The sequence below is a fragment of the Mytilus trossulus genome, chromosome 2, assembly GCF_036588685.1.
Source record: "Mytilus trossulus isolate FHL-02 chromosome 2, PNRI_Mtr1.1.1.hap1, whole genome shotgun sequence".
NCBI classification, from domain to species: Eukaryota; Metazoa; Mollusca; class Bivalvia; order Mytilida; family Mytilidae; genus Mytilus; species Mytilus trossulus.
The window spans coordinates 30502114-30527667 of NC_086374.1; the positions used below are offsets into that span (position 1 = coordinate 30502114).

At 33.5% G+C, this 25554-nt stretch overlaps 1 protein-coding gene across 1 annotated transcript; it reads left to right on the forward strand.

Moving 5' to 3' along the window:
* The first annotated feature begins 1709 nt into the window (after window positions 1–1709).
* On the forward strand, window positions 1710–19683 carry LOC134705709 (embryonic polyadenylate-binding protein A-like). The gene is made up of 3 exons (XM_063564429.1): window positions 1710–1750; window positions 2637–3582; window positions 17041–19683. The coding sequence occupies exons 2-3, from the start codon at window positions 2643–2645 to the stop codon at window positions 18078–18080; spliced, it is 1980 nt and encodes a 659-aa protein (XP_063420499.1). The 5' UTR covers window positions 1710–1750; window positions 2637–2642; the 3' UTR covers window positions 18081–19683.
* Window positions 19684–25554: the final 5871 nt, after the last annotated feature.

Here is a 25554-nt window from a genome sequence, read left to right on the forward strand (position 1 = left end):
TGGTACTATGTCATAATGAGACTTGCTAATGTGTGGGATTTTACTATATTGTTTATAAATCATTCCTCTCAAGACAGTACGAATATGCAGCGTGTCAAAACAAGCATTTGAAAAGTTTTAATAGAAATTTATCACAAAATTAAATTTTTAAATCATAAAAACGGCATTATTTTACAGAAGTATTTAAATGTATTAATTTAAGAATATACTGTTCAGTTCACATGGATAACGCTATGTTTAGAAAAAAATATCTCAATTTCAACGTGCAATTTATCGTTTGTTTCTACGTTACATTCTAGCGTTGACTACCGATAACGACGTCAAATGCGATAAGGGTGGTTGTTGCTTGACGGGCGTCATATATATGAATTTTGATTAAGAGAAAAAATAATTAAGGGATCCCAACCCACATAAGAGATACACTAGACCTTAAGCCTGAACCAAACAGGCTCATCTAACCCTGACACTACAACACAATGTACAAGTCCAAATAAGTATTTATGTCTCTCTTGAAAGGCTTAAATATTATCAGTAATTTGAGTAATCATGGTAAAGCAAAAACTCAAAATAGCCTTTCAAGATGGTCGTAATTAATTATTAATAGGACTTGCCCGGACACTTGCCTTGATAGTGATATGTAGTTCAAATTAAAAAAAAAAGAGGTAAATGTGGGGATAAGAAACTCATTCTGGACATGCTGCAGTACTGTTAGTGATTTATAATAACTCAACATGCTCAATGTTATAGAGTTAGGAAATGTGATAAATGATTGCAATTAAAGCAACTATCCTCAACTGGTACCATAGCCGGTCTGAGACAAATGTTTATCAATATACTAGTCCAAGTCATTATGAATTTCATGTCATTAGCAAGCTAAAATCAGCTGATGTTTGTTCATCTCTAGATCTAATATATATACATACATTTGTACCTTATGACCATTTAAAATCATTGTCGCAACCATATTTTGTGTATTCTGATAACAAAGAACTAATAATTGTGAGACCTATAGATAATTTCTACGTACAATTATTCAATTATTCAATTCCACACAATCAGATGTGTGTTGCACCAATGGGATGGCTTGGGATGCATTTGTTTCACTTATTTTTAGTCCAAGGGTTCCCTTTACAATGAAAATATTAACACACCTCCTTTTGTTTTATATCTTCCTGATTCACATACATGTACATGTACACTATAGTCTTATTAAGCAATTGGCATTGTCTTTTTCATCAAACATTTGTTCAGATCAATATATTACAATAAAAGGGCTTATTGTTGAAGGATGTACGGTTACCTATAGTTGTTAATCTATTCTCTGTGTAATTTGGTCTTGTGGAGATTTGTCTCATTGCAGGCAATCATACCACATCATCTTTATTAAACTAAAACAGCATTCAAAGTATATAGAAAAGAACTTATAAGCAATTTCTCTGGGTATGGTTAATACTGAGTCAATGTAATCATGGCGCCATCTTGAAAGAAATACAATTGTTTTCTTTTTCCCTAGTAACCAATTTAAAGTATCCATACATGTAGCTCTTCAGGGTTTCCGCCTTTTGCATTGACTGAAAATCTGTTCACATGTGCTCTTTAGCCTCTTTTATTGAATATAGTATCTGAATTTGTAAATAATGATCATTCATTTCATCTTATTGTGAATGATTTGGGAAAATAATGAAAAATTTCATATTGTTTATTTTATTTTTCAGTATTTCACAGTCCAAAGATTTTTTTTCTTACACAGGTAAATACAATAGGATTGAATTTCTATTCAGTGTTAAAAAGATGTTTAGCTAGCTATCCTGGCCTAAAGGCTAGAAGAATCTATTACCACTTCTTTGGAAAGATTTGTTATCTTGGTTCTACATGTGTTTTCTTTATGAATTATTTCAAAAAATCATCTCCTACATGTACTTGCATGACACTTAGTGAAAATTTAAACTTTACACACAAGTCATTCTTAAAATATGTTACAAAAGTTTTGTTAACATGTAAAGTTTCTAAAAAAGCTGTTGACTTAAGCTTGTAATAGAAATGGGGATTATTAAAAGAAAAAGAAGTGATGTTACCAATCAACAAGTATCAATCAAAAACAAACAAAGAGAAAAACTCATACTGTATAGTCAAATATAAAAAGCCATGACATGACAAAAAAATGTGAAATAATGAAAAAAACTGATAGCCTGGCTGTTTTTCACAACAACAAAAAAAAATCACTTTTAAGACCACCATACCAGCTTCAAATACATTCACTTTGTAAAATGAAAAAGAAAACAACCTGAACAAAAACTAATGAAATAATCCTTACAAATGGTACATCATATTACTTGGTCTCTTCCAAACTTTGAGGTGATGATGAATAAATTATCCCCCTTTATAAGAATTTTGGTTGATAACCACAACTGCAGTAAAAATTGATGCGAGCATTACTGATGTTCATGTTTGTCTCATCTGTATAAATGTGTAATATACAATATAACATGTATAATAATATATTTTTTCTTAATTTTACAGTGATATTTTATTATTTTATTTTTATTTGAAAGATTTTATTTTATTTTGTTTATTTTTTACATTTTATTTTTTTACATTTTTTTTGCTACATTTAATTTTTTTCTCCAATATGGAAGTGAGTAATGGCAGAACTTATGGAACAGCAGAATTCATCTCCACAGCAGTCAAATTTGATAATAAATTACTTGCCTCAATCCCTAACGGATGAAGAGTTTCGATCTATGTTCTTAAGCATTGGTCCTATTAAAAATTCCAAAATTGTAAGAGATAAACAAACTGGATACAGCTATGGGTTTGGCTTTATTGACTATCAGAGTGCAGCAGATGCAGAAAGAGCTATTGAATCCCTAAATGGATTACAACTACAGAATAAGAGAATAAAAGTTGCTTATTCAAGACAAGGTGGTGAAGACATCAAACAAGCTAACGTTTATATCACAAATGTTCCAAGACATTGGAAAAGTGAACAGCTACAAGAACACTTTGGTCAATTTGGAAATATTGTTTCATGTCGTGTAATTATTGATGAAAGAACTGGATTTTCTAAAGGTATTGGTTTTATTCTTTATAATCTAAAAGAAGATTCTGAAAAAGCTATTGCGATGATGAATGGTAAAGTTCCAGAGGGAGGAGAAATGCCAATGTTGGTTAAACTTGCAGATGACAATGCCAAAAAGGTGCGACCACCACCTGTTCAGTTTTTACCAGCTCCTCCAATGGGTGGTCGATACCCTCATGGACCAATGAGAAGCATGGGTAACAGATTCTCAAGATATAATCCAATGGGAGGCTCTAATTACAATGCTCCCCCAGTTGGTGCAGGTCCATACATTCTTTATGTGTATAACATTGGTGACAATGCCAACGAACAAATGCTATATCAGTTATTTAGTGCATATGGAAATGTTCAGAAAGTTAATGTTATCTATGATGGTCAGCGTCAAAAATGTAAAGGCTATGGGTTTGTGACAATGACAAATTGGGAAGAAGCAGAAACAGCAATCAGTTGTCTCAATGGCTATTGGGTCCAAGGGAGAGAACTTCAAGTCTCATATAAGAAATGAATACGCAATGAATTATGTTTGAATTATGTACATGGTAACTGGTAGTAAATGATACAATAGCTTAGCCATAATACCAAACCAATGTGTTGTAACTTAATATCATATACCTTACCTTGTAAGCATTATTTTTTTTTTAATTATCAAAAACCGCAAGAGATTGTTTCATTGATCTTCCATATATGAGTCTTTCCCTACATGTTTGAAAAAGACCCAAAGTTTTTGTTCTTTTAGTCTGATTGCCTGTAGATTTGTTCATTGATTAAAAAAATTGTGTATACTTTATTTTTTAAAACTAACACTGGATGATACTAATAAATAAGGTCTGGTTGGAAAGTTCCTTCATGTTTGTATTCCTTAAATATTTTGGGGCATTTTTCATTAAGGTGGCTCGGGTTTCTATCAAAAGTGCTGTATTTTTTAAAATTTTATTCTTCACAGAAATTGAATCAAATTGGTTGAAAAAACATAAGGGGTCACTGACCATTTAAGCTCAAAATTTTACTTTTAAAAATGTATGTAAAAGCGACAATTTTTCATTGAATTGATAGGGAAAATAGAGGTGTTGACATTTTTATCAGAATATCAAAAAAACACTCTTTGACACTTGGTCCAAAACTGTAATATAAAAAGCTGAAATATAGCTTCAATGAATGAGCAAATAAAAGATATAGGTCACCGTTAAGGAAAACAAAATGTTTTGCCTTAAAACCCAAATTTTGACGGATAATGGTGAAAATGGGTGAGAAATGTCATTTTGAGCCTTAAAAAGATACACATAATAACTAAAATATTCTTTTAGTGACATAACTACAATGAATTAACATTTCATCAATAAAATATTAAAAAAATTAATATCGAATTTACAACAAATACTTTTTGTGTGCATTGTAATTTATGCGTGAAATTATGGACAGTCAAATAGTCCTGATCCACCTTAAGTTGTTTTTATATGACCGCAGTGTTTTAGTGTATAAATCTTTCTGAAATTTTTTATATCTCATTTCCATGGAGATGATGTGACTCCGCCCACTTAGTCATGGTCTATTGATTTTTTCAGTTCTTTGAAATCATTCCTTTAGTGTCACAAACCTATGCTGTGTCAAATATTCAATCACAATAAAAATTCAGAGCTGGGTTATGCTTAAATTTGGTGTCCTTACTTGCCCAAATGTTCAGTGTTTGACCTCTAGGAAAATCTGGTTTGCTATCGCTCTTTTTACATTTTATATTATATCACCTCATTTTCTTAGATCATTGTTCCATGTTAAGTTTTTGTGCTTTGGTCTATTTCCATTATCATAGGTGGATCGGTGGCAGAATAGTCTAACCAGTCCACTTACTGTATCACTGGGCTGTCTGTCAACACTATAGGTTGTAATCTGGAATCTTGCAAATGACAGGTGTGTTCGACTTTAATCTTAGTTGAATAGGATTTTCAGGTTTTTATTTGACCGCAAAAAATATTGCATTCATATAATAGTATCAAGTCTTCATCGTCGTCTGAAGTTATTTGGTTTTCGCACAATAACTTTAGTATTTAGTAAAAAGAAATCTTTGAAATTTAAACACAAGGTTTATGACTACTAAAGGAAGGTTGGGGTTGATTTTGGTGGTTATGGTATAACAGTTTAGGAATTGGGTGGCAAAAAGGGCCCCAAATAGTTTCTAGACAATAACTTGTGGAATGGTGTATGGATCTCTCTGAAATTATACCACAAATTATACCCCCCCCCCCAAAAAAAAAAATTAAAAAAAATAAAAAATGGCTCAAATTATGAATTAGGGGGGAAAACCAGGGTGTCCTGGTTATTGAACAAATAATTAAGTTTGGAACATAATTTTAGAGCAGTGTAAGGGAAGTAATTCAAACACATTTTGAATTTTCTCCCTTTCACTGGGTTTAAATTGTGGATACAGAAATGTTGTATTGTGTTTAGGTGATTAGCTGTCAATTTATTTTTAGAAGTTAATATTTTAAAAAAAATGCTGATGAAGGTCATTTAATTTTAGCCATTTTATGTATGTCTTTATCTATTTTGATACTTTTACGATGTAATTAAATGGGTTTTGGTTGCAAATTAAAAGGGTCATTATAGTTGCAAACTGCATTGGAAATTTGAAACAAAATTATGACCATATCTTGAGGGAAAGAATTTTTTAGGAAAAAGGGGATGGGGTGGGGGAGAGTTATTCTCAAGCTTTCAGAAATTAAAAAGAAAATTTCTTCCAAGAAGAAGGGGGGTCAATTCGAAACACCACAAAAGCAAAAAAAATAATGGGAATTCAAATCACATAACCAATTCAAATTATTGTGTGACTACAGTTATTCTGTGTCCAAAACTTAATGTGTCAAATCTTTGATTATAATCAAAATTCAGACATGTATCAAGTACGAATGTTGTGTCCATTTCCCCCCAACTGTTCAGGGTTGAGCATCTGCCTTTGTATCCAGTTGCGCTCGGCGAAGCAATTTATCTACTGAAGGTCCGTTTCTCGGGGCACTCAATTTTTCTGCAGTGAACCACTAAAAACTGACAGCCGTGCTGAGAGTGGTGTTAAATACCGACCAACCAACCGATCAATCAATTACTATAAGCAATAGGTCAACTATATTTGGTGTATCATATGTGGAATACCTGATGATTTGACATACTTATGTTCAACTGAAACAGCTCGTCATCGCAACTGCTCTGAATCTACACAGCAGAATTTTGTCAAATTTTGTAGTTAATATATGACATAACATGTTAATGTGCGTATCCACAAGGTATGTTGATCAGTTGACCTTAAAGTTTTATGCGAGTTGTGAGCACTTGAACTTGAGTTTTCAGTGACAATGTGGGACTGGAGTATGTAAGGGTGCTCGCCCGTTTTGTTTTCAATCGTCAAAACTGTACTAGATGTAGAAACTGTTTTTTTTTTACAAAAATGACCAGCACGACCAGATCTACTAATAATTCAGCATGACAGATATAGAAGGTGGACTTTAGTATGAGTAAGTATCCATAAACGGGGAAAACTTAACTAACAATGCACTATGTCCGAGACAAAAATGACGTCGCTTGACTGAGTAAAAAAAAAGCGAGACATAGGTATGCTGTTTACGGCGCCTGCGTAAACAACGCATTGGTTTGTTGGGAGTGACAAGTGGCAGGTCAATCATTTTTTGTCGAGCCTGCAACTTTTGTTGCAGAAAGCTCGACATAGGGATAGTGACCCGGGCCGGCGGCGGCGGCGTTAGCTAACTTTTTAAAAGCTTTATATTTTAGAAGGTGGAAGACCTGGATGCTTCATACTTTGTATATAGATGCCTCATGTTGCGAAGTTTCTGTCAGTCACATGTCAAATGTCCTTGACCTCATTTTCATGGTTCAGTGACCACTTGAAAAAAAAATCAAGATCTTTTGTAATGTTGAATTCTCTCTTATATTAAGTAATTGGATAATTTTATTTGGTATGTGCGTACCTTGCAAGTCCTCGTGCCCGTCAAACAGTTTTCACTTGACCTCGACCTCATTTCATGGATCAGTGAACAAGGTCAAGTCCATATCTCAGATACTATAAGCAACAGGGCTAGTATATTCGGTGTATGGAAGGACTGTAAGGTGTACATTTCCAACTGGCAGGTGTCATCTGGCCTTGACCTAATTTTAATGAATCGGTGGTTATAGTTAAGTTTTTATACGACCGCCCGCAAATTTTGAAAAAAATTTCGTCGTATATTGCTATCACGTTGGCGTCGTCGTCGTCGTCGTCGTAGTCGTCGTCGTCGTCCGAATACTTTTAGTTTTCGCACTCTAACTTTAGTAAAAGTGAATAGAAATCTATGAAATTTAAACACAAGGTTTATGACCATAAAAGGAAGGTTGGTATTGATTTTGGGAGTTTTGGTCCCAACATTTTAGGAATTAGGGGCCAAAAAGGGCCCAAATAAGCATTTTCTTGGTTTTCGCACTATAACTTTAGTTTAAGTTAATAGAAATCTATGAAATTTTGACACAAGGTTGATGACCACAAAAGAAAGGTTGGGATTGATTTTGGGGGTTTTAACAGTTTAGGAATTAGGGGCCAAATAAGCATTATTCTGGGTTTTCGCACAATAACTTTAGTTTAAGTAAATAGAAATCAATGAAATTTAAACATAATGTTTATGACCACAAAAGGAAGATTGGTATTGATTTTGGGAGTTAAGGTCCCAACAGTTTAGGAATTAGGGGCCAAAAAGGGACCCAAATAAGCATTTTTCTTGGTTTTCGCACCATAACGTTAGTATAAGTAAATAGAAATCTATGAAATTTAAACACAAGGTTAATGACCATAAAAGGAAAGTTGGTATTGATTTTGTGAGTTTTGGTCCCAACAGTTTAGGAAAAAGGGGCCCAAAGGGGCCAAAATTAAACTTTGTTTGATTTCATCAAAATTGAATAATTGGGGTTCTTTGATATGCCGAATCTAACTGTGTATGTAGATTCTTAACTTTTGGTCCCGTTTTCAAATTGGTCTACATTAAGGTCCAAAGGGTCCAAAATTAAACTTAGTTTGATTTTAACAAAAAATGAATCCTTGGGGTTCTTTGATATGCTGAATCTTAAAATGAACTTAGATTTTTTATTATTGGCCCAGTTTTTAAGTTGGCCCAAATCGGGGTCCAAAATTAAACTTTTTTGATTTCATCAAAAATTAAATAAATGGGGTTCTTTGATATGCCAAATCTAACTGTGTATGTAGATTCTTCATTTTTGGTCCCGTTTTCAAATTGGCCTACATTAAGGTCCAAAGAGTCCAAAATTAAACTAAGTTTGATTTTAACAAAAATTAAATTCTTGGGCCTCTTTGATATGCTGAATCTAAACATGTACTTAGATTTTTGATTATGGGCCCAGTTTTCAAGTTGGTCCAAATCAGGATCTAAAATTATTATATTAAGTATTGTGGAATAGCAAGTCTTTTCAATTGCACAGTATTGTGCAATGGCAAGAAATATCTAATTTCACAATATTGTGAAATAGCAATTTATTTTTAATTAGAGTTATCTTTCTTTGTCCAAAATAGTAAGCAAGAAATATCTTATTGCAAGAATTTTTTTAATTGGAGTTATTTATCTTTCTTTGTCCAGAATCAACTTAAATCTTTGTTATATACAATATACAATGTATATTCACTTTTTACTACCAACTGATAAATTTAAATAATCTTTACCATTCAGTGATAACAAGCAGTTTTTTTACATTTTATTTACAGTTAATTTTATGATGTATTTAAATGAGTAGTTATTGTTGCAAACTCCATTAGAATATTTAAATTGAGATTAGTTTTGGAATAAGGGAAAGGGGGATGTGATTAAAAAATTGGGTTCATTTTTTCTCATTTGAAATTTCATAAATAAAAAGAAAATTTCTTCAAACATTATTTTGAGAGGATTAATATTGAACAGCATAGTGAATTGCTCTAAGAGAAAACAAAAATTTTAAGTTCATTAGAACACATTCATTTTGTGTCAGAAACCTATGCTGTGTCAACTATTTAAAATCACAATCCAAATTTAGAGCTGAATCCAGCTTGAATGTTGTGTCCATACTTGCCCCAACTGTCCAGGGTTCAACCTCTGCGGTCGTATAAAGCTACGCCCTGCGAAGCATCTGGTTGAGTTTTGGTATGTTTTTCTCATACTTTATGCAATAGATCTACTATATTTGTTGTATGGAATGATTGTAAGGTGTACATATCTAGCGGGCAGATCTCATCTGACCTTGAACTCATTTTCTTGGTTGAGTGGTCAGATTTTGAGTTTTGGTCTTTTTATCTAATACTATATGCCATAGGTCAAGTACTATATATACCATGGTTTTTACGAGTTAACATATTTAAACAAACGAATCCGAACTATATTTGGTGCATGGAAATATTTTATAATCTATATGTCAGTCGCGCAGGTTTTATTTGACCTCAACCTCATTTTTACGGTTCATTGCTCAGTGATAAGTTTTTGTGTTTTGGTCAATTTTTCTTAAACTATAAGTAATAGGTCAACTATATTTGTTGTATGGAAGCATTGTTAGCTACATACATGTCTGCCTGGCATGGTTCATCTGTCTTTGACCTCATTTTCATTGTTCATTTATCTTAGTTAATTAGCTCACCTGACCTGAAAGGTCAAGTGAGCTTTTCTCATCACTTGGCGTCCGTCGTTCTGCGTCCGTCGCCTGTCGTCCGTCGTCCGTAAACTTTTACAAAAATCTTCTCCTCTGAAACTACTTGGCCAAATTTAACCAAACTTGGCCACAATCATCATTGGGGTATCTAGTTTAAAAAATGTGTCCGGTGACTCCGCCATCCAACCAAGATGGCTGCCATGGCTAAAAATAGGACATAGGGGTAAAATGCAGTTTTTGGCTTATAACTCAAAAACCAAAGCATTTAGAGCAAATCTGACATGGGGGTTGAATTGTTTATCAGGTCAAGAGCTATCTGCCCTGAAATTTTCAGATGAATCTGACTACTCGTTGTTAGGTTGCTGCCCCTGAATTGGTTATTTTAAGGAAATTTTGCAGTTTTTGGTTATTATCTTGAATACTATTATAGATAGAGATAAACTGTAAACGACAATAATGTTCAGCAAAGTAAAACCTACAAATAAGTCTCATGACCAAAATTGTCAGTCAACCCCTTAAGGAGTTATTGCCCTTTATAGTAAATTTTATAAAAAAAAATCGTCAGTTTTTGTAACTTGTACAAAAATCTTCTTCTCTGAAACTACATGGCCAAATTAAACCAAACTTGGCCATGATTATCATTGTGGTATATAGTTTAAAAAATGTGTCTGATGACACCGCCTACCAAACAAAATGGCCGACATGGCTAAAATTAGAACATAGTGGTAAAATGCAGTTTTTGATTTGTATCTTTAAAACTAAGACATTTAGGGCAAATCTTTCAAGATTTAAATGTCAATCAGAATAAGATCTATCCCCTCGCAAATTTTCAGATGAATCTGACAACTCGATGTTGGGTTGCTGCCCTAAAATTGGTAATTTTAAGGAAATTTTTCAGTTTTTGGTTATAACTTGAATACTATTATAGATAGAGATAAACTGTAAACAGCAATTTTGTTCAGCAAAGTAAGATCTACAAATATGTCAAACATGATAAAAATTGTAAGAATACCCCTTAAGGAGTTGTTGTCCTTTATAGTCAATTTTGAACAACTTTTTGTCATTTTTGTAACTTGAAATCTTCTTTTCTAAAACTATGGGCCATATTAAACTAAATGTGGCCACAATCATTACTATGGTATCTATTTAAACTAGAGGCTCTAAAGAGCCTGTGTCGCTCACCTTGGTATATGTGAATATTAAACAAAGGAAGCAGATGAATTCATGACAAAATTGTGTTTTGTTGTTGGTGATGTGTTTTTAAATCTTACTTTACTAAACAGTCTTGCTGCTTACAATTATCTCTATCTATAATGAAATTGGCCCAGTAGTATCAGTGGAAATGTTAATTAAAAATTTACAAATTTTATAAAAATTGTTAAAAATTGACTATAAGGGACAATAACTCCTTAGGGGGTCAATTGACCATTTCGGTCATGTTGACTTATTTATAGATCCTACTTTGCTGAACATTATTGCTGTTTACAGTTTATCTTTATCTATAATAATATTCAAGATAATAACCAAAAACAGCAAAATTTCCTTAAAATTACCGATTCAGGAGCAGCAACCCAACAACCGATTGACCGATTCATCTGAAAATTTCAGGGCAGATAGATCTTGACCTGATAAACATTTTTATCCCATGTCAGATTCCCTCAAAAGGTTTTGGTTTTTGAGTTATAAGCCAAAAACTGCATTTTACCCCTATATTCTATTTTTAGCCGTGGCGGCCATCTTGGTTGGTTGACCGGGTCACGCCACACATTTTTTAAACTAGATACCCTAATGATGATTGTGGCCAAGTTTGGTTTGATTTGGCCCAGTAGTTTCAGAGGAGAAGATTTTTGTAAAAGTTAACAACGACGACGGACGACGGACGACGACGGACGCCGGACGCAAAGTGCTGGGAAAAGCTCACTTGGCCCTTCGGGCCAGGTGAGCTAAAAAAGTGTCTAATGACCCCACCTGCTAACCAAGATGATCGACATCAGTAAATACAGTAACAGGTGAGCGACACAGGCTCTTGAGAGCCTCTAGTTTTAAGTTTATGTGTCAGTTTTTAATAAAGCTTTATACTTGGGACTATCAACATAATATCATTGATTAGTAAAGAAGGCGAGACATTTAAGCGTGATCACTTTTGTGGTATGTCGCTGCATTACCATTGGCCCTGCCCCCTCGGTTATCGTCTATTGACTTTGAAACTTTTGCTAATTTTACTTAAAATTGAGAATGGAAATGGGGAATGTATCAAAGAGACAACAACCCGACCATAGAAAATACAACAGCAGAAGGTCACCAACAGGTCTTCAATGTAACGAGAAATTCCCGCACCCGGAGTCGTCCTTCAGTTGACCGCTAAACAAATATATACTATTTATTATCACTGAACAAGTATTTATATGTTTAGGGGCCAGCTGAAGGACGCCTCTGGGTGCGGGAATTTCTCGCTACATTGAAGTCCTGTTGGTGACCTTCTGCTGATGTTTTTTTTCTACGGTCGGGTTGTTGTCTCTTTGGCACATTCACCATTTCCATTCTCAATTTTAGTTCAGTGATAATGAACGCCATACTAATTTCCAAATTGTACACAAGAAAATAAAATTAAAATAATACAAGACTAACAAAGACCAGAGGCTCCTGACTTGGGACAGGCGCAAAAATGCGGCGGGGTTAAACATGTTTGTGAGATCTCAACCCTTCCCCTATACCTCTAACCAATGTAGAAAAGTAAACGCATAACAATACGCACATTAAAATTCAGTTCAAGAGAAGTCCGAGTCTGATGTCAGAAGATGTAACCAAAGAATATAAACAAAATGACAATAATACATAAATAACAACAGACTACTAGCAGTTAACTGACATGCCAGCTCCAGACTTCAATTAAAGTGACTGAAAGATTATGATTTCATCATATGAACATCAGGCACAATCCTTCCCGTTAGTGGTTTAGTATCATACCATCATAACATATATGAGAAGAACATAACCCGTATCATGCCAACAACTGTTTTTTGAATAAATGTGTTTAGTTCCGACGCAAAGACCTTATCAGTGACTCAATATCAACGCCAAAATATGCAATCTTTAATGACTTGACAACAGTATCGTAATTATATCCCTTCTTAATAAGTCTATTTAAAGGTTTTGTAAGTTTCTGAGGTGAATACTGACACCTTTGTGCTTTATAAAGAATATTTCCATAAAAAATTAGAAGTGAAATACCTGAACGTATAAGAAGTCTGCATGTTGAGCTATATTTACGAATGCTGTCTTTATACCGATGATAAAATTTAGTAAATGTTTTGACTAGTTTGTGATATCGAAAACCCTGGTGTAATAATTTTTCAGTAATACATAAATTTATCTCGTTAAAATCTAAAACATTGTATGATACACGAGCGAATCGTACAAGTTGAGATACATAAACACCGTAATATGGTGACAAGGGAACATCACCATCTAAAAACGGATAATTAACGATAGAAAATGAAAAATCATCTCTTTTATCATAAATTTTAGTATTCAGCTTTCCGTTAGTGATATAGATATCAAGATCGAGGAAAGGGCAGTGGTCATTGTTAGTAAAGTATACAGAGCTGATGACAACATGTAGAGAGAGAGGTTGGAAAGCATGGCTGTTCCCAGTAGAAGTAGGCTGCAGAGGTTTTCCTGCACAGTCAGTATGGAGGATGCTACAGGCAATGGGAATAGTTGGAAAGGCAAGAATGACAGCTAGGGGAAGCACAAGAGCGTTCATCTTGCTGGTTATGGCATCGCCGAGATGATCTGAGCTGGAAGCCGAGTGCTTATGAGTAGATGTTTGGCCACCTCTACTGACCCGCCAACCGGAGGATGTAATGGTACAGGGTCGAAACATCTGGTGAAGGTTGGAACCATCTGAAGACATCAAAGTACCGGCAGAGAGCGACAGGGATTCAAATATGAAGAAAGATGAGCAGTCAAAAGAATATGACAGCAGAAAAGCAGAATACCACCATCTGTAAGTAATAATAATTACCAGTGTCTTACAATTACTTTACATTGTTTATGGCATATTTGAACCCACCCCATGTCTCCCATAAGAATAATAGGGTATACCAACTCTCTCCACTTATGAATTAAACTGTTTCTTTTTTATAATTTTGAACCAAGCCATCCATTAGTGTGTAAATATTTTTAATTCAAAGACAAAGGTATCCATTCCGTTAATTTCTATAAAAACAAATTGCTGTTAAATTGAAATCTTCAAATTGTTATGAGAATACACCGAGAGAAATTACGTGAATTCCAGTAGACGGTCCATGTACAGAGAGAGAGGAAAAAACGTATTGCTTTGCTGAATATTTAATACACGATATGCCAAAAGAGAAGAAAATATAGGAGCTTTTGCTGATTATGTTTTACCCACATACGTTGGTCATGACACAGTTCTTTGCTCCCACCACCCGTATGGGCTGAAACTCTATCTATACCGCAAGACGTACTAGTAATGCAGCAGAAGCATTCCACGGAGAATATTGAATTATTGGGAACTGTTTTATGCATTTCATCCTTCAATGATTGTCTTTTTGGACAATAAAGTGAAGTTACAAGCTACTACGTCAGCAAATAACCGATCATCTGAGATTAGTGGAGCGATACAGCGCTCAGTTAACTAAACAAACAGACTATGTAAGAAACATCTTTGAAGGAGGCTCGAGCGGGTACAAAAAATTCAGAAAAAATTGACATTTATTTTTCATAATTTATTTTATTTATCACACTATTGATTGTTACTTTATGATATGTTGCAAAAATCAATAAAATTCGATTCGTTTTGGCCCCAGATGACTTTTAAAATGTTTATATCATTGAAACAGCTCTTTAGTGCAAAATGCATTTTTTTTGGCTGTAAAATTAAAATATCTTTTTTTTTTTTTAACTCATCGATTACCTACATTTTTTATTATCATTTTCAAATGAGCTGTACTCAAATCTAAACAATTGTAAAATTTAGGCAATTTCTGTAATTATATTTCAGTAGTTCTTTTTTTATCTCGATATTACCTGTATTTCTCCTATTTATAGTTCAACAGAAAAAAGTACCTTTACAAAAATGCATGCTTCTTTCGAATGCAGATCGTGAGCTTCAATGAACGGTGACTCCATTTTTTCTTCTTTTTCTATTTAAGAAATAATTCTTTCATGCCATGCTCTATGCTCATTTTAACATGGGTAGGCATTATATTTGTTAATATCTTAATACCGAGCGTTAGCGAGGTATTAAATGTTTACAAATATAATGCCTACCCATGTTAAAATGAGCATAGAGCATGGCATGATAGAATTATTTCGATTCTAATAGGAATATTTTGAACTTTTGTACTTCGAGACGGACCTATAGTAGACGCTCGAAATGTCGCCATTTATGAACAAAAACCCCATAGAAAAATCATCAGTTTATCAATAAAAAAGAACAGAAACATTTAAACTTACTTTTAGAATGTTTTTATTTTATTTCCTAGCGAGCAACACCAACACAAATGTCCATTTTGATCTCTGGCGTTGTTCAAAATTCCTCTGACGTTGCTTTTTCAATTGTGACGTCAATCACGTGCAGCCCATGTTCTATTCTAATTAGAACATGGCTTTGTACCCAAAGCTAAAGAAGCACGTCATATTAGAATAAGTATATGATAAAGTTCATTTTAGAAAAAAAAATGGCGAAATCCTATATTTAAAAAAAAAATCGATTTATTTACCGTTGAACCAGATTGGGGCATTTTTTTTTAAGTGGGATGAGTTGGTGAAAAAGAAGGTCGAGTTAGTGTGGCGCGATCGCCGGTGGGACGAGTTGTCTTCTATCCATAGGTGGCGAAGTAAGCAGAGTGTATGTAAACCAAAATCTTTCTTTTAATCATTCTTCCAGGTTTCCTCTCGGCCATCCTGCTAAATCCGGATAAAAGGCAATAATAGGTAAATAAACTACGCATTCCTTTCAAACGGAAACTTTCCTTACGTTATTTTATAATTAATGTATATTCCTGTGTTTTCTTTTCCATGCTTATCGTCCATGAATCACCATGTCGCTTATTTCATGCTTTGTGTTTTCTTACACTTCACTCACCGGTTGTTTGGTAGGCTACACGTTCTAGTAGAAGTTTATCCGTTACCGAACAATTTGATCCTGTCACTATTTTTATTGTATTTATTTAAAAATGATAAAAAATGACTATATTATAAAAGATATATATAGTAAATTTAGAATTACTGTAAATTTTGGAGTTATTTCCCCTTTAGGCGGTGTATTTGAGGTCATCAAACACAAGGGCTCGTATCATAGAATGATTGCCAATAAGAAAACTCTTCAAAAGAGACTAATTGAAACAGCTATAGTGTATGTCACAGTGTACGGCCTTCAACAATGAGGCAGAACAAAGTACATACAGCATAGTCAGAATGATGAACTTTAAAAGTCAGTTGAAAAAGGCTTAATTCATCTGATGGATTCAAAGAGAAATACATATACAAAAAAAAAATAGAGTGGATGTGACAAGGTACTTCTATATCTTTACTTAATGTCTTTTTGTTGTTGGGATATAGCTATATCCCAACGAAGCAAATGACAACTAATTAAAAAATCATACATCTAACATGTCGAAGACTAAATGTGTGTAGTACATGTACATGTACATGTATTCAAGAAAGGTTATTAGAACTGTTTTCTTACTTTTCTGTATTGTTTGCTTACAAAAAGACTAATAAAAATTGATACTGAATTAACAGATACATTTGTACATGTACATGTAAATGTTTTCCTCCAATGACATGTTGTCAACTTGAACATCATTGACTACAAATTAGGGCCTCAAGAATATTCATATACATTTGCATCTGGAAAAACATATATCAAAATGTAAACAAATGGGTCAAGGCTGTCTTTTTGGTAAAGTACATTTTGTAAATGACCATTTCAGACTAAAATTCATACAGCAATGGTCCAAAGTACACTAAATAATAATCCCTATGGATGTACAAAAATGTACAATGTAGATGATCATGCTATTTTTTGTTTCTCATTCTTATGTTCAGTATGAATATGATGTCCACATGCATTGAAGGAATACATTGTCAATAATTATGGGCACACATACATGTGAACTTGAAACTATTATCATTAAAAATAAATAACATGTTGAATAATTATATATATACAGTATGGTATTAGGTAACATTCTAATTCTTGTTTTCTTAATTTTTACAGTGAATTTTTAATTTTTTTGCCTGTGTTTTTTTTCTTTTTTTTTAACAATGGTTTCTGAAGACGTCAACAGAAAGTATGATGCAGACACAACAGATGGAAAATCCAGTTCCAGGCCTGGAACACAAACTAATAATCAACTACTTGCCACAGTCCCTCACAGATGAGGAGTTCCATTCCATGTTCCTGAGTATTGGTCCAATATCCAATTCAAAAATTGTCCGAGACAAAGCTACAAATTATAGCTATGGATTTGGTTTTATTGAATACATGAATCCTGCAGATGCTGGGAAAGCAATACAAGCACTCAATGGTCTGAAATTACAAAATAAAACCTTAAAAGTAGCATATTCAAGGCCAAGTGGAGATAGCATTAAAGGAGCAAACTTATATATCACCAACATTCCAAAGCATTGGAGCAATGAGGACTTAAAAAATGGTTTTCTTAAATTTGGAAACATTGTCCAAGCTCGTTTACTTATAGATCATAACACAAATTTATCCAAAGGTGTTGGATTTGTTCTTTTTGATCAGAAATCCCATGCTGATGATGCCATGGAAAGCATGAATGGACAGATCCCAGAGGGTGGAACAACTGCACTCACAATAAAAAAGGCTGATGATAATGCTAAGAAAGTTAGGGCTCCTGTCCAAAATATGTTATTGCCACCAGCAGGACGTAATGTAGCTGGGGGTCCCATCAGAAACAACATGGCTAGCAATCGTTTTGCTGGCCAAAGGTACAATCCAATGGGTGGTGGAAGACCAGCACCCTATCAGCAGAACTACGGTAACCAAGGCTATGGTGGTGGAATGATGGGAAATCAAGGCCATGTTCCCCAAGTTCCTGGGGGATGTGTACTGTATGTATACAACATTGGTAACGATGCCAATGAAAGATTACTTTATCAGCTGTTCAGTCCGTATGGAAATGTTATGAAAGTGAATGTCATCTTTGATAGTCAAAAGGGTCAGTGTAAAGGATATGGATTTGTTACCATGGGTACATACGAAGAGGCTGAGAGTGCTATTTATAGTCTCAACGGATATTGGTATAATGGCAGAGAACTTCAAGTGTCCTATTACAATAAATAACTTATTTTCATTTGACAAGAACATTCATTGACCTATTTGTTTACCATGTTTACATCACATGTAAATAACATTAGACTATTGAAAAAAATCTTGTTCATTTTTTTGCAGTCATTTCAAGTTACTTTCTGTTAAGGGTCCAATTTCTTTGAAACATATTTCCAAGTGATCCCTTTTGCAACATAGGAGGTGGGTTTAGAATTATCATTCATCATGTCCATAAAAAAAACCAACACTTCAGTAGAATTATTTCAAAAATTTGGTAGTGGGACACTCCTGGTTAGTTATGTTGCTAAATGAAATGTAAATATGTTATAAGCATTCATCATCCTTTTGGTATTTGCCAGCGATTTTTTCCCTTCGACTTTCATTTTACAATATACTGTCCTTTTATTGTACTGACAATTGAGGGTAAGTCAAAAATATTTGTTCTTTTTTATTATCTCCCTTAGAAGTTTCACTTCTCATCTAGTTATTTTGACTAGAGTTATCTTTGATTTTTAATATGCATTTTTAAACATTGTCATATCTATTATACAGTTCATTGTCATTTATAGATATACAGCAGTTTATAACATTTTTTTTCAAAAGTTAATTAATGAATTTATACTCTCCTAAGTAAATTTCAAACTAAAGTGTAATTTATTATAATACAAAAGATTGAATTTTTGTCCTATTTAGAAATACCTACACAAGTCTTGACATATCCAACATGTTCCAACTTTCAAAAGTCAGGTGTAATTATTTGAATTTTTAAAGAAACCATATAAGTACTTAAAAAACCCTCCAAAACTTGACAACTCTGTGGCAAATGGGAGAAAACTCATTTTTTGTGACAAATGAGGATATTATATTTTATACATTATGTAGATTTATGGCTTATGTTAAATGAATTTTCAGCAAATATTTTTCAATTGAATTATATTTACAATTATGAATGAATGTTTCCATCCTGGCTAATAGATTTTAAAAATCAATTAAGACATAAGAAAATGTGACCTTAGTTCAATTTAATGATTTGAAATACATGTACAAGTAATCTAAATCCAATAATTGCCAAAAAATTGAATTACTTATTAACTTAAATACATTATTAACCTTTAAAAATTATGTTGTAAAACATTTTATGAAGATCTTGTTTTAGCTGCAAATCATATATTTCATATTTTTTTTATTCATGTCATTTCTTGTAAATATATTTCAAAGTCCCAAGATGAATAAATATTGAAGTTAATACTTTTTGTGATTATTCATTAAATACATGTACATTGTAAATGGCAGCTTTGCAACTGTTTTAAAACATATTAATATTTATGAATTCATATTTTAATAAATTATGAAAGTAATAGAAATGTAGCTGACAAGTTGTGAAATCTATTTGTTCATTATTATTCAGTATTATCTTGTTTTGTTTTAATTTAGATCTTATAAAAATCAAAAAAATATATTTGTTTTACATGTATTAGTCATAAGACTACTGAAAAATACATATGCAGAAAGGAATTTATAGTAGTAAGGTACATTTGATATTCATTTAAGTCACACCTTTTTTGAACTTACGAATTCTGCAAATTTTTATCAATTACAAAACATTATTGAGTCTTAACTTTCACATTCTTTGTTTAGGGTTTGCACTGTTAAAGTATATTATCTGTATTTCTTTCCAACCAAAACCCTCAAACACTGCTAACATCTCTGAAAATATCCACTTCTGTATTTCAATCTCATTTTAATATGTATCATGTTAAGTAGCTTTATAATATCAATGTTATGTTTCACAGCTACATTGTTGAAAATTGAAATTCAATTCTTTTGTTTATGACATAGTTAATGTTGTTGAAAACCAATAAATGATTAAATGATTTAAATGACACATGCTTATTTCTTCTGAAAAAAAATGAAGCATAATTTGAATTCATGAAAATTTAATACAACTTGTTTTAAAAGTCGAGTAAAACTTGAATGATTTTATTCCACTCACCATAAAAAAAACCAACAAGAAAAATAAAAAAAGAAAAACAAACAAACAGACCATTTTTGCTTGATTATTGAATTAGTATGCAGTTACATTCACATCTGTATCTCCTTTCTAACAATTTTATGAAACCCCACATTTACCATAAAATTGAGAATGGAAATGGGGAATGTGTCAAAGAGACAACAACCCAATTTACAGGCAATGACTTTATAATGATTGTTTTAAGTTGACTAGGAAGTTTATGGAGATATCAGTTCATTAGGAGTTCCTCATAGAGGGTACCATGATCAGCATTGGTATAATCAATTGCTGTATATTTATTTCAACATTGATATTTAATGATTCAGCTAATAGATATAGGAAGATGTGGCGTGAGTGCCAATGAGACAACTCTCCATCCAAATAACAATTTTAAAAAAGTAAACCATTTAGTAAGACCATAAAATATGTCTGTCTGGGCATATAATTATATACTTGTGTATCTAATTTGAACTGAATTAATACACTTATAAAAACAAGAGAGCAGGGGTGTTTTATTTTGTCTCCCTTTTATTTCTGTGTTTCATTGCATTTTTTTAGTCAAGTGAATTTATCACTTATTATGAGTTGTAAGATCGCTATATTGGTATAAAGGTAATCCTTGCAAGGTTTACATATCATTACAGCCGATTTCATTGTGTGTGAAGCCAAAGGTAATATCTTTGGTTAGCTTGCTTGTTAGCTGAACCGTAAAGTCATTGCTAGGCCAGGTAAACTACCCTCTTGTAAGAGTAGACTAGTCCAGCAGATAACCCATCTATCTGTCTGTTGGACTAGGCTACTTCGAAAGGAGGGTAGTTTCCTGACCTAACAATGACTTCACGGTTCAGATAACAAGCAAGTGTAGCTTCACACTCAATGAAATCCGCTGTGAAATACATTACCTGACCTCGACCTCATCTCATAGATAAGTGATAAAGGTTAAGTTTTCGTGATCAAGTCGGTAAATCAGATACTATAAACAAGATATCAATTAAGTTTGATGATTTTTGATGTATGGAATGATTTTAGGTGAACAAGTGTGTATGGCAGGGTGCATATTATATCGATCTCATTTTCAGGGTTCATTGATCAATTTTAAGTGTTCATGGAATCAAGGTTTCAGGTACTATAATCAATATGTAAACTATAATTGGTATTCATATGAAATTTTTTTTATGGTCGGCATGTCTTTCCGTTTTTTCCCATGAACTCATTTTCATGTTTCAAACGAGGGTGCTAATATTATACATATCATGGTTCATATGAACGAGGAGACGATTATAATTACCAATGAGATAAATGTCCAACAGAGTTCAAATATTGTGAATACTAGTATTATCTCCGTATGGTCTTAACCGTCTTTGCCAATGAGAAAACACAAACTATTGTTAACTATAATTGACCCAAGAAGAAAAATGTAAAACAAACCAAACACGCAAACTAACACCCTGACTTGTAATATATGATAATAAATTTACGAAAAACAAATACCACAGAAAGGAATCAGTGACAACCACTGAATTACAGGCTCAATACATTGGACAGACACATACAGCATCACAAAGAATTCGACAGGATTAAACTTATTTGTAAGCCTTTAATTTCCCCCTAACCAGGAACAGTGTTATTTAAAATCAAACTAAAAATCTAGTTGCAAATGGCTTAATAAAAGGGGGACGAAAGATACCAAAGGGACAGTCAAACTCATAAATCTAAAACAAACTGACAACGCCATGGCTAAAAATGGAAAAAAACCAGAAAAACAACAGTACACACGACACAACATAGAAAACTAAAGAATAAACAACACAAACCCCACCAAAAACTAGGGGTGATCTCAGGTGCTCCGGAAGGGTAAGCAGATCCTGCTCCACATGCGGCACCCGTCGTGTTGCTTATGTGATTACAAATTTGGTAAATAGTCTAATTCGGTATGTCAAATTCATGAAAGGGAAGGGGATTGTAGTGACGACGTAAGGAACATATCCGATATCATTTGTGAAACGGTTATTCCATAACGGTCAACCAACTCGTGATGGCGTCCGTAACATTTACGAAGGGATGATTTCAACTTCACCATTTGAAACTCTTGATTTAATAGCTTTCTTGTGAGCAGTAACCCTCTATCAAGAAAATCATGATAGGAAATGCAAGCACGGGAATATCAATTGGGAGATATATACCCCGTATGCAGGTGCTGCTGGAATGTTGCTACTTAGAAATGGAAAGTTCACAATTGGAAAGCTGAAATCATCTCTTTTGTCGTAAAGTTTTGTCTTCAACCGACCCTCATTGTCAATTTCTAGATGTAAGTCAATATATGAAGCCGACTTAACTGTATCTGTAGTATTCTTTATCTCCAATTCGATGGGATAGATGCGTTCCATATAGTCACCAAATTTTGAATTGTTTAGTGAAAGAACGTCATCTATATAGCGGAAAGTAGAGTTAAAGGATATTGCTAACTTCTTATCGTTCTTCCTAAGAAGTTCCTGCATGAAGTCAGCCTCATAATAATAAAGAAACAAGTCAGCAAGTAGAGGGGCACAGTTTGTTCCCATTGGGATGCCGACAGTCTGTTGAAAAACATGTCCTTCGAACGTAACAACTATGTTGTCAATCAAGAAATCAAGCATCTTGATAATATCGGCATCAGAGAATTTTTTGTTTGAATCAGAGTGATTCTTTACAAAGTAGGACTTATCCCTCCCTAAGACAAGATACTTGTATCTACGTTGGCCATTTTTTTTTATGAAGCAAAGTAATACCAACTCTTTCACTTTGTCTTTTAGTTTGGAATGTGGAATACTTGTGTAAAGAGTAGAAAAGTCAAATGTTTTAATACTGTTATAAGATGAAAGAGAGTTAGATTGTATGTACTCTAAAAGATCTTTGGAATTTTTAAGTATCCACACCTGATTCACGCCACCTCTAGAATAGGCAGTTTCACAATAACTTTGAAGCCCGTCTTTGATTGCTGATAAAATAGATGTTAATTATTTAGAAAGGGGTTTCGTGGAGCACTTGGAAGACCCAGCAATATACCGTTATTTGTAAGGACATTTCTGTAGTTTAGGTATCCAATACAGTGATGGAAGATCCAGTTCTTCATCTTTGGTTGAAATACCAAAAGAACAAAGAACAGACCTATGATTATCCAGGATTTCCACTTTGTTAAGTGTCATGAGGGTATACGTTGAGTTTCCAAGTGAATTGTCTATACCTATAAATTCGTTTATCAAGCAATTAATGTAATGACTTTTACAGACAAAAACGATGTTATTTGGGGCTTTGTCTGCGGGGAAAACAACATATTTATCATGGAGGTCGGAAAGGTGTTTAGCAAAATTTGGGTCTTTGAAGATTGACGTAGCATGGGCATTGATGGACCCATTTAGTTTCTTAATTCTGATTTGTATTAACGACCTCACTGCCTTAATCCATTCGGATAGAGTGTCTACGTCTTCCTTCTCGCGCTAAGCCGATTGCCTGGCATAATCCTCGACTGAATCCATCACACTTTTAAAGTTGTATTTCCAATTGATGGATTTAGGCTCATGATATTTCGGACCTTTCGATAACACGTTTCGTAGAGAAGTGTTATTAACAATGTTAAGGTCTCCGGTAATAACGTGGCCAGCAGGATTATATGTGAATAGGGAACTAGCACAAGTGCAATCAGGAGGTTTAGACTTGAAGTCGTCAATATCGAGATCCTGCTAAACGCGTTTGTAATTGAAAATTTTAGTTGCAATAGGTTTGGTATAGGTATAAGAAATTATTGGTACAGACTGGTCTTTGAAATAAGGAGGTATTTTTGATTGAACTAATTTATGATGAAGGATATTGCCTAGGTTGAGGAGATCAAACATGTTGTTGACGATCTATGTCTATAAAAAAAACCATGATGATATCTTGATTAGTATATGTATAAACTGCTTGTTTTCCCCGTTCTTTTATTCTTTAAGGCTTTCTATTATAAAGTTTTGGTCGTATGTGTGACACTGCCAGGTGTTCTGTCTGTGTAGTTGCTATTCACAAATATTGCTGCTCTTTCTTTACTTGTTCTATTGTCTTGATCTTATTTTGATTTAATGGATCCCACACTGTGCATGCACATTCCATCGCAGGTCCAACCATGGATACATATGCCACCGCATTCTCTTGTTTTATGCGGCTTTTTAGATTTCTGCGGATAAAACCTGTTGTACTATTTCCTTTGTCAATTGTATTGTCGATTTGCGTTTATCCCAGGATAGACGGTTACTGAAAGCTATAACTATGCATTTTTCTGGCTTTACCTTTTATTAAATAAGTGTGAAACCGTGGAGTTTGAAAGTTATTTGTATCCTTGAAACTGGTTTCTTAATCTGTTAGTTAAGCCGTTCTGAAGAAGGTCACTCTCTGCATGGTTGATGATTTTTCTTTTCGAAAGAGAAGACTGTCATCGGCAAATATTTTGGTCTCTGATGTATTTTTCTTCTTTCATGTTTAAGGTGGCTCACCCCAATAGTGACCCCCGGTAGATTTTTTTTATTTTCACTTATTCTGTAGATTTTTTTATGCTGAATCCAAAAATGCAAAGAAAAAAGGGGGTCACCAGGCTCGTTTTCCCCTCAAATTGAAGCGAAATATGCGATTTTGACCCTTTTTCCAAACATGTCCACCCTTACAACAATAACGGTTACATCAAATTTAAAGAGTTTTAAAACCAAGTCAGTATAATTTTTATATGAAAAAACATTAGAATTTGAAATGTAAACCTTTCCCATTGTTGTTTTTGACTTAAAAATCCTTTTATTTTCAGATTTATGTCTAAATTTTGCATTTTCTAATTTCAGTTTAAGGCAAAAAATATTGATTGAATCGATTTTTCGTAAAATTTTCCCGGTAGATTTTTTTTAAAAACAGATATGTCAAAGCTATGAACTTTTCGAGCATTTTAAGGTAAAATAAAATGGGGGTCACCAGGCTTTTTAAAAAGTTACGAGCTTTTGTTTAACCCCTCTACCCCATAAGGTCTGATTTCAATGCAGTCCATTATTTACTTAATTGTGAATTCTTTATTGGTGGCTTAAATAAAATAATGTTTGAAATTATATTAATAAACGATGGCTGAATATAAATGTGGTTATCGTATGACTGTTTGTTATCAAGAAGCAAAACTTTGATTATTTAGGTGAAATACGGTAATTTTGTCTGGCGCGAGTTGCTTCCCTCTAATTTGGCGCCATTATCGGACCAGAGGAATTTCAAGGTCGCCATTGTCGATCAGCATACTACATTGATGAATACTACCATTTACATACATAACAGACATTGTGGTGAATATACAACGATGAAGGTAGAGTTATTACATAAGAAAACATATATTTCGATATTTTAGGCAGCCAAATGTTACCAATATCACGAAAAATACAAACTTGGGGGCTGTCTCAAAATACTCGCTACTGTTGAAAAGCACTGCCGATCAATGCA